The sequence below is a fragment of the Diachasma alloeum genome, unplaced genomic scaffold (genome assembly GCF_001412515.2).
Source record: "Diachasma alloeum isolate Michigan unplaced genomic scaffold, Dall2.0 Dall_scaffold_00326, whole genome shotgun sequence".
Lineage (NCBI taxonomy): Eukaryota > Metazoa > Arthropoda > Insecta > Hymenoptera > Braconidae > Diachasma > Diachasma alloeum.
In genome coordinates, this window is record NW_021680465.1 from 608516 (window position 1) to 618551 (window position 10036).

At 37.4% G+C, this 10036-nt stretch overlaps 3 protein-coding genes across 5 annotated transcripts in view; 1 reads left to right on the top strand and 2 right to left on the bottom strand.

Annotated features, from left to right (window-relative positions):
- Positions 1 to 4021, bottom strand: part of LOC107040256 — a 6524-nt gene extending 2503 nt beyond the window's left edge. The window contains exons 1-7 of the mRNA XM_015260266.1: positions 3779 to 4021; positions 3109 to 3228; positions 2864 to 2990; positions 2609 to 2735; positions 2270 to 2377; positions 504 to 961; positions 179 to 409 (exon numbers count right to left, since the gene is read on the bottom strand). Of these exons, the coding sequence (XP_015115752.1) occupies positions 179 to 409; positions 504 to 961; positions 2270 to 2377; positions 2609 to 2735; positions 2864 to 2990; positions 3109 to 3228; positions 3779 to 3961 (1354 nt within the window). The 5' untranslated portion in view covers positions 3962 to 4021. The remainder of the gene's footprint in view (positions 1 to 178; positions 410 to 503; positions 962 to 2269; positions 2378 to 2608; positions 2736 to 2863; positions 2991 to 3108; positions 3229 to 3778) is intronic.
- LOC107040255 (pleckstrin homology domain-containing family M member 2) overlaps positions 2792 to 10036 on the top strand; it is a 40185-nt gene continuing 32940 nt past the window's right edge. For both annotated transcript variants that reach the window (XM_015260264.1, XM_015260265.1), the window contains exon 1: positions 2792 to 2832. The gene's annotated coding sequence lies outside the window, so the exon portion shown is untranslated. The remainder of the gene's footprint in view (positions 2833 to 10036) is intronic.
- The window catches only part of LOC107040257, an 8736-nt gene continuing 4279 nt past the window's right edge, over positions 5580 to 10036 (bottom strand). The window contains exons 2-3 of one of the 2 annotated variants that reach the window (XM_015260268.1): positions 7261 to 8703; positions 5580 to 6469 (exon numbers count right to left, since the gene is read on the bottom strand). In XM_015260268.1, coding sequence (XP_015115754.1) covers positions 6136 to 6469; positions 7261 to 8702 — 1776 coding nt within the window. In that variant the 5' untranslated portion in view covers position 8703 and the 3' untranslated portion in view covers positions 5580 to 6135. Of the gene's footprint in view, positions 6470 to 7260; positions 8798 to 10036 lie in introns of both variants that reach the window. The other variant, XM_015260267.1, reaches the window with a different exon arrangement.

A 10036-nucleotide genomic window follows, 5' to 3' on the forward strand; every position in this document is an offset into this window, starting at 1 on the left:
CCCAAAATCAATACCCATGTTCTCTCATATCCACCTCGGAATTACTAGCAGATTGACAATGATGTCAATCACATTTTCCTCTCTCTGCGAAATATTCTGAAAATGTTGTAGAACGGAGGAGCACGACACGCTAGGAAAAAAAAAGAGCGAAAAAACGTCAATAGAAAATTTCGCTTACGTGTGTATCCCAGATTACTCCTGGGTCTCCGGTTATTGAGCGATGCTATTTTTCGGGGTTTTGCCATTTCAAGATAGACAGTGGGCTCTTGTCCTAATGTACCCGGATCAACGGAACGCGCTCTCCTAGGTACACCCGATCCAGATGATCTCGGTAATGTTGCACACTCAGTGCCAGCTCTATCGCTCCTCCTCATACTCGGTTTGGTTGATTCAAAGTCATTCAGCAATTCTGTTAAAACAATTGCCCTATCTCAAATGTATTTTTCCCCCTCCCATTTAGCCCTACCCCCTTATTTTTATCCTGAACCAATTCGTCTAAGTACCTCTTTTGTTCCTTGTCATTCGACTCTCGTTGAACTCTGGCTCGTCAATAGCATACTTGTTGAAAAGAACTGGAGTCCTATCTACATCATTCGAGCCAACGAGGAGTCGTCTATCTAACGACTGAGTAGTTCCAGCAATATTACCGTCAGTTAGTCTACCAGATCTACCCCCAATTCTTGGTGTCACTGATGCACACCGATAATCACAAGTATATCTTGATGTACCAGTTACATTGAGACTCCTCGGTGCAGCTGTTTTAGGCAGTGTTGAGCGTTGGCCGTAGGACTTTGATTCATTAAAATTACCATCATCATAACGTCGGGACAATTGATATCCACGATAATCGTTATCCGTGGATCTTGTCATACTGTCCGATAGACCTAGTGCTGAGTCAGCTGATCTCTGACTTGTTCTGATTGATCGACGAAATGATGCTCCACGATTTGGCGCCGCTCGTCTTTACAAGGGACAGTTTGAGGGATTGTGTGCATATCACGCACGAAAAAATTTAGTAGATAATTCGGGCGAACTCGCTAGACAATTCTATCGGATTTCTATTGAACTTTCTCGGATCAAATTTTCTGGCGAACGTGAACTCAAGGGTTCCAAGTTTTTTTCAGTCTATTCTTCTTTTCTTTTCTTTTCGTCAAGGAATGAAACAAAAAATTTGGAAAATTTGAGCTCAGGGAATTCTATTGAAAATATCTCAAATGAATGAGTAGTGTAGAAAGATCGAATTTCACTGACTTTTGATATAAAATATTTTCTATTGAATATTTCAATAGAATCGGCCGACAACTAATAGAAAGTTCAATTGAAATCCAATAGAATTGTCTAGCGAATTCGCTAGGGTTCTATTGAATTTTCTCGTGCGTGATTAAATTCCGTGATAAGGATATCCTCGGTATCCTAGGCATATTTACATTACCCGTCAAAATAACACACGTAAATTTCAACACAGATTTAACACATGCATTTTCAACACTTGACAGTTTAACATACACAAATTTAAAACGTGTGTAGTTGGGTGTGTGTGTATTTGACATTTTGTGTCACCTCAATAATCCCTACTTGCGATAATAACTGAGGGATTAGTATCAAGATGACTCAGAGTATTCGACTACCGGGATCGCCGGGGTAATTGAAATTTTTCGCGTCAGTGTTCGATGTTGTTGCGAGGAATAAACTGCCATGCAGCTACAATTTCTACTCTATCAAAAATGCAAACACTATTATTTTGTTCATATTATTTTGTTGAGATTAGTTTAATTGGAATTTGATATCAATTTATTTTATTTGCCAATTTACTAATTTATATGTTCTCATTTATTGACGCAATTCACGGTATTGTTGTTCATATTTTTTGGATTTTTTATCAAATTAAATCTCATGCCAAAAGTAAATATTTATTTATTTATTTATTTATTTATTTATTTTTATTAAAGCATTAGAGATCTCATATATTTTTTCAATTCATATGTATGAATATATAAGTTTCAAATTCTTCAGCCTAATTATATTTTCGTTTCACATTCTTTAAAGAACTTGTCAATGAATTTGATAACTATTGGATTTAGACTACATACAATGCTTGACTGACATAATATTAGGAAATTGACAATACTTCGCAATTTTTTTCTTCTGCTCCTCAAACTAAATATTTATTGATTTCGAAGACTCTGTTGATAATTGTGTTGAATGCGTGTGTTGAATTTCTTTGTGTTAACATTTACATGTGTCACATTGACATGTAATCCATATTTACCCCAAACCCTGTCGAACGCTGTAGCCCCTTGCCAATGTACCACTTCTAACTCTACGGGGTTTCGGTGGCCTTACACACACATAACAGCATACCTTCCAGTAAAGGAACCTGTCGAGTAATCCATTGGATAAAAGTAGAAATAGGGAGGTATTAAATACAAACTATTCAGCCAAAAATAATACCCGTCATGGTGCTTTTACTCGCTCTCTCACAAAGTCGACAAATGTTGAACGGATGAGTGGGCATAAAAAAAATGGGAAAATAAATAAAAGGGGCGAAAAAAAAAATGTGGACAGAAGCGAGGGAACGTGTGTTCTATGGACCATCGAGCAGATTTACCTGAAGCTCGATGCCATGATGTCACCGATATTCGATAGACACAGTAGCATCAGTGGTATGCCGAGTATGGCGTAAAAGATTGTCACGATCTTCCCTCTCGGTGTCTTTGGTGCAATGTGACCGTAGCCTGGTGGAATAAAAAAAAAAAATTATGAGATTATATCTGGCCAACTGGGTTATTGCCTAGAAAGTTATTCTTTTCGACTACTGGATGGATTAGAGAGGTAAAAAAGTAGCGAATAAGGGGGGGAGAACCTATTGTGGTGATGACAATTATGGAGTAGAACAGCGCTCCGGCGAATGTCCATTGAAGGCTGTCGGTGGATTCATTTCCATCCCAGCCCTCTTTCTTCATCTTCGTCAGCAATTCTTTCTCGAAATCCTGGTGTTTTTTTTTTTTATTCGGAAGATTTTTTTAAAGAATAACGACTCTGGGGAGTTTGAGTGAGGGGCAAATGTTTGGCTGAGTGGGGGGCGATTATTGTCGGGGATTGACTCACTTGAAGGACTAGGATTGTTTTGTTCTTCCAGGAGGACTCGTACAGCGCTTCTGCTTTTAATGTCCAGTCCCATAAACGCTCGGTTATGTTGACCCGCAAATTTTTTATACTCATTTTTACCTGCAGAGGTTGAAGGGGATGAGTTCATTTTGTGAAGGGTTTTTTGCGGTTTCCAAGGGAATATTTTACAATTGTGAAGTGATTTTTACTTCATTACGGTTCGCTTGGGTGTTTTTGAATCATTGATTGTGAAAATTGACGACACGTCATTTCCGTTTTTTTTTTTTTCATTTTGAAGGTACTTTTTTAGGCTTCAAAATGAGATTAAACTCATTCAAATTGCAGTATTTGATCAGGGAATATTTGATTTGAAAAAAAAAATTAACAACCGGTTGTTAATTTTCAAAATGTCCGGAAATCTAAAGCCAAAGTTCTTGAATATTTTTAATTAAAATTCAGCAGAGATTTTTCATTTTCGAGAAAATTATAGAATTTTTTATTCATTTTTCTCATTTCATCTTTCCATTCAATAAAAGCATCGATTTGATCAACTTTTCGTCATTTTTCAATCTTTTTAACTTAAAAAACAAACGGAATTCTTAAAAAATCTCGTTGAGTCTAGTTCAACTCCTCATTTACAATTCTCCCAATAAATGTATAATCACCGTACGTCTTTTTCATGCCCCGCCTCAATCTTCTCAAATGCATATGCACCGAGTACACAGTATGCAACAACGGTAGATACAAGTGTCACATGTGAGAATATGCATTTACAGAATTTCCAGGTCAAACGAAGGAATGCAATACACTTTGAGGGTTGTTCAGCATCACCGTCAATATCAGTTAGATCCATAACTGCCTGTGGTTTTAATTATTTCCACCCCTGAATGAATGAATAACCACCCAGCGCTGAATTTCTACCCTCCGAAAATACGCCAAATTCTACCACAAAATTGTTGACTCTGAGATGCACACTGCAATACCCCCCGAATATCACATCAGCAATCCTCCACAAGTGAGAGATAAATTTTCACCTCATGATATTCACAATACTATTTTCCATTTTTTTTTCTAAATGAATTAATTTCACACTGGAATAAATACGCAAATCCCAGTTGTGACTTCGCATACGACGGTTTTTTTTTCATGAGACTGAAACTAGTCGAAAAAGCATCGTCAACGGCATGGTGGAAGCCCGCGTGCGACGTTTTCTTGCGTGGGTAGTCTGTTGCCATATTTATATCCTCCAATCCACCCACCGTATCCCGGTATAGCCCCCACGTACCACTGAAAAATCCCCCCCATGTATTCCCAAAGAAAATGCTCAGAGGGATATATTCAGATGGATAAAATCTATCCTTCCACCTCAGCTGCATGTTCATATGCTCCGGGAAAAAAAAAAAAAAAAAAAAAAGACGAAAACATCGTAAACCTGGAGGAAAAATAACTGCGACTCCTTACCATTTCCCCGAGCAGTTCAGGTCATCATCATTTTGGCTCAATCCTAGAAGGTTTTAGTACGTAAAATCAGAAAGATCTCCGTGGCTGAAGCCATAGCAACTCTCCCAGTACCTCTGGAAAACCGTCAAAGGGAAATTGGGAGGGGAGGGGGGAGGTGTAAGGTGAGGGAAAAGTCATTTCCACTGGAGGTAATAAAGTCTACTCGTCGTGCACTATTAAAGTACATTCCGAGATGAAAAAAACAAGTGGGAAATTGCTTTTATATTAATATAGTGTAGTTTTTTTTACTGATGAATTAACAAGCTGCTTCGGAATGGTCATTTTTCACATCATCTGCTTCTGTAGTGGATAATTCATTATTTCATATAATTTTATTAAATTGGATGACATTTCTTTTTTAATCAGTTATGTTATATTTACAATTTAGTTTGATATTTGATGAAATTCATTCAGTCCACGACAGGGAAGCCGAAGTAGGTCGTTTTAATGGTAATTAAATCAATTTTAAACTTTCTTTTTTTTATTCAAATAATCAGTGGAAGTAAATTTTTCGAAAGACGGAAAATGAAGAAACTTTTGAATGGTATGATAATAATGTCCGAAAAATGCAGAATTTACAAAATCATCATGAGAATCAAACCAACGAACAGAGGGGCGTTGAGTCTCATATTTTCGGCTATCATTGACTGAATTTAGAGCTTGACATTCAAAAATATCATCGGAATTGTAATTTTTATAAAATTCCAAATTTGAAAAAAAAAATTAAAACACAAAATTTGAAAAAAAAAAGATTTAATTCCATCGATTTATTAGCGAATAATTGAAGGAAAAGGTTGTCACAAACATACATACATACATACATACAGACAGGGTTTAAAAATATAACATTCGAATTTTTTGGATCATAATGGGTTGATACAAAAAAAAATTTTTTTAATCCAAAAAATCTGAAACTTAAATGGGAACAATTACAATCTCTCCATTCAAAAGCCAAAAAAATACCACTCAACTTTAGTCATAGAAATAAATATTTCATACGTTTTATTCACCATTCATCGATAATTGAACATAACAAATAAAACAAATATTCAAACTGTACAATATGAATATAAAACAATAGTCGTAATAAATGACGTACAAGTGCATTCAATGTAGGCCTCACTCGATGAGTCTAATGGCACACGTTAATGTATGGGAATTTTTGCTAACAAAAAGTTAGCAGACGTCATAATGCACACAAGTAAGTGTGGCCTACAATAAAGAGCTATTCATGGTACAATGTGAATCGCCCTCTGTTCTGGACTTGAGTTGAGCATAACTGTTTTTCCAACCGTCCACTTCACATGTATTTTTTTTTATCTCACTCCAGTGTTGTGTTCACACATTACTGTTCTTTATTTATATTTTACAACAGAGAACGATCGAGATTGACCATGAAAATGTGGCAGAAGTGGTCTCGTCATTCCACGGAATAAAAGAATGTATATTTAGATGATTTTCCGGGGAACAAGGAGGACAATTGAGCATTGAAATAAAATAAAAATGCTAAATGCCGTGAAAAATCCCCTAACCGGGGCCGAAAAATTTTAGATCCTTCAGTGCCTTGGTGACACGCTCAACAAGCTTATCCTTGTACCTCCAAATCTTGGTATCCAATACACTGTTTTCACGATACTGTAGACAAGTCTTCTTGAGTGATTTAACGCAGTCTGCACGATAATGCTGCAACTGGGCGTCCTGCGTATCGATCGGATAGCTAGTGCATCCAGAGCCGAGACAAGCCAATGGAAAATGATTATGTAGCGTAACAACGCGCTCTGGATTGTGAAAACACTTGATGTACTGATTGGGTTTTGTGTAATTCTTGGATCTGTAGACGTGTTGAAGCATGTGCATGTACCTGTCACATAAAAAGTATAACAAGTGGAACTTTGCTCATCATTTGCTTCTTTGGTACATAATTCGTGGTTTCATATCATTTTATTGAATTCAAGGAAATTTCTTTGTTAATCGATTGTGTTACATTTTTAATTTAGTTTAATATTTGATGAAATTTCAAATGTGAAATGATATAAGTAGGTCGTTTCAATGATAATTGAATCAATTTAGAATATGATATCCAAAGATATTCTCGGAATAGTAATTTTCATAAAACACAAAATTTTTGAAAATTATTCTACAAATCAAAATAACGATTACAGCTATCGCCTTCATCTTCGAACTCAATTCAATAAATTCAGAACATTTTTTTATTTGTCGTGGGACAACCGATTTTTTAAAATCAAAAATATAATATATGGATGAAATTTCAACTAATGCCGATCAATAGAGCTCAACAAACCCTACTCATGAAAAAAAAAATCAATTTCATCGATTTATTAGCGAACAATTGAAGAAAACGCGATATCAACCCATTACGATTCTTTTCTGATCATAATATGTTAATACACCACAAAAGATCCGCAACCTAAATGTTAACGACTCCAATGCATCCATTTCGCAAAAAATACAAGATAGAAGTACTCGCGATAAAAGTAACAAGACGCTTGTAAAACAGATGTTAGAATATCCTGTTTGACATAAATTATTCATACCTGGCTTTCGTACGCGATGACGAATGCTTGGAAGTAAGAAAAAAAAAGTGTGGAAAATACGAATGCAAAGAGTGAGTATAAACGACTTTTAGCTCACCTCGGCACGTGGTCGAAGTACTCATGTGGATGTAGAAGGTCATCGAGAAAGTAGACATTTCTAACGTTGTACGAGGCATGAGTTTCATTGCGTACTTTAAGTGCCTTCGGTAGAACTCGTCTCATGAGTTCACTCCATGTTGTGTCGTTGGCTGGCATTATAACTTCATCGATATCGAGTAGAGCAATGTAATCATACTCGTACATGTGTTTGTACAAACAATCGTTGTAGGGTATCAGTTCATTCTGCCTCTTGTGATTGGTCTTCTTGGTAAGATACATGTGCTGAAATGCCGGTACATTGGGCTGTCCACCAGGCAGTGTCAGTGGTGTAACCTCGATTCTTCCCAACTCCTGATAATAATCGAGTACTTTTGTCATGTTTGGATGAACTTGCAGTTGGTAGAAGTATATCTTATCAGCTCCAAGTATACCAATTAGCTCAATCCACTCGACTAAACGCACTGAGAGATCCTCGTGTAGGAAATCCAGGCCCTTGACGCAAACGGCGAATTCCTTTTTGACTTTTGGCTTGTTGTAGATAACACGTAGATTATTTCTCGCTGCATCGCAAGGCTTTTCCACAATGGACACTGATGCTGGTGGACCCTTTGTCCACTGCGACTGCGGTACTTTGCATGCTATCACGTAAGGCTGGTAGATACCCTGCTTGTAATTGCCCCATTTGGGGTACCATATGTACTTGTACTCGAATACATCGACTATTTTTGGATCTCTCTCGCCCTCGTACCACAGCTGACAGTATGTCTTCACTTTGGGATCGATTCGGTTTATCATTCCGACTAGGCGAACAGCCGGACCAATTCGGGATAAATTGCGGTTATCGTAGTAGGCACCGAACAGTTGAAAAGTACCATTCGATGACTCCATTGTTTGCCAGTAGATGTTGTTAAATTCGAGATCAAATATGTTGGGAAATTTGGGTGGACAGCTGCCTGCTTTTGATGCACCCGAAGTCTTCAGGGTGCTACTCTTCATCCAATAGGCTAGTGGCAAATTTGGTGATTTTTTCTCAATCTCGTTGACTATTTCCTCGTCGGTTTTTGGTGGCCGTTTGTCAAGCAGTGGCTCACGCTTGTCAGTGTATTTTTTCAGTCTTTCAGCGTTAATGCTATTAGTTATGTATCCATCAACATCAACTGGCGTACGTTTCTCACTGTTATATACCGATAATTCATGTATCCCAGGGGTATCACGGTGTACAGACGTTAGTGGTGATGGTGGCGCCTGTTCCAGTGAATGTTCCCAAACACCTGCCGTCGGATAGACCTCGTCCATCGTCGGTGAATCATGCTCCTGTAGTACCTCATTCTCGACTCGGCGAAATTGCAGTGCACCAATCATTACGAGGCCCCAAATGAATACGAATACTAGACCACGTCGGGCACATCTGGAGCCACCAGACAGGAAACTCTGGAGCATTCTGAATGTACCGATAGTGGTGGGATGGTTTTTCTGGTTATTTTAGTTTATTTTTTTTTTTTCAACTTTGTTTCAAATTGGATGGTAGTCGATTTCTGCAAGGCAAAAGATGGAAAAAAAAGGGGGTGAAAAAAAAATTGCTGAACGAAAAAGAAACAATTAGAAAGTTTTTCAATTGGATGAGGTAGAGGAGAAAAAAGAATGACAATGGGGGATTAAAAACAAATATATAATCGGGGGGTGGGAAATTAATTTCAGGGGGAGGGCAGTGGGGTGCATCGATGCGTGTGACTACTCGTGAAAGTTCATTCTAGGAGGATGAAGATATCAGTGATATTAAAAATTAACAGGGAGGGGTGGGTGGAGGGGGGTCCGGCAGATTGAGGATGAGTTCTTTTGTGAATAGCTGAATCTAATGGAGATGAGAATTTTTTTCTTACTTTTTGTGGTCAACGACACGATTAAAAAAATCAATTTCGGGGAGAGTCGATTGATAATTCTCAGGAAAGGGACATTCAATTTAATTTAATTTAGCAGTTGCAATTTCCGAATTGTTGAGCAACTGGAAGACGAGAATTCCCAAAATTAAGCTGAATTTGTCAAAATTTCTATCAAATTTCACAAACTAATTGACCTAAAATTTATAGTTTCGTTTAGAAATTTTTTATATGAAAAAAAATAATGAATGATAACTAAAAAACAGAAAAACCCACTTAAGCACTAAATTGAAGCCCTGAAATAAAATCTTTAATAATCCTTTTTCAAAATTTTTATAGATCCATTTTTAACAGGGAAAAATAAAAAAAATAGTAATTAAAAAACCGAAAACTCATTATAAAATGGAATAAATTAATCCCGGCGAGGCACTCCAGTACAAAATTAAGAATATAAAATATATAAAAAAAATAATAATCTCCGGTTTTTCAGTTGAGTAGAGGTGAAACGGGTCTCGGGGAGAATCTGCACGTGGAAACCGGTTACAAAAGTTTTTCATAGCCAGTTACTTCCCTCCCACCTTTTTATACTCCCCTGAGGCCCTCACTGATGCCCCATCCCGGGTCAGATATAGTCTAACTACACCGTCTGATATCCCTTTTTTTCCTCTCTTCTTCTTCTCTCGAAGAGAGAGCCCACCCCAAAGTAACCAGTTATATATTATAACGTTATAGAACTACGATGGACGAGCACGAGCGTTCGACTAATCCAATTGCCATCGTCAACTAAAACTTTCTCGTACAAACCCCCCATTGGAAACAGTTACTAGCCAACGCAGGAGAGAGACTATTCCACCACCTTATAACCATCCTCAGTTCATTCTCTTCATCTTCTTTCTG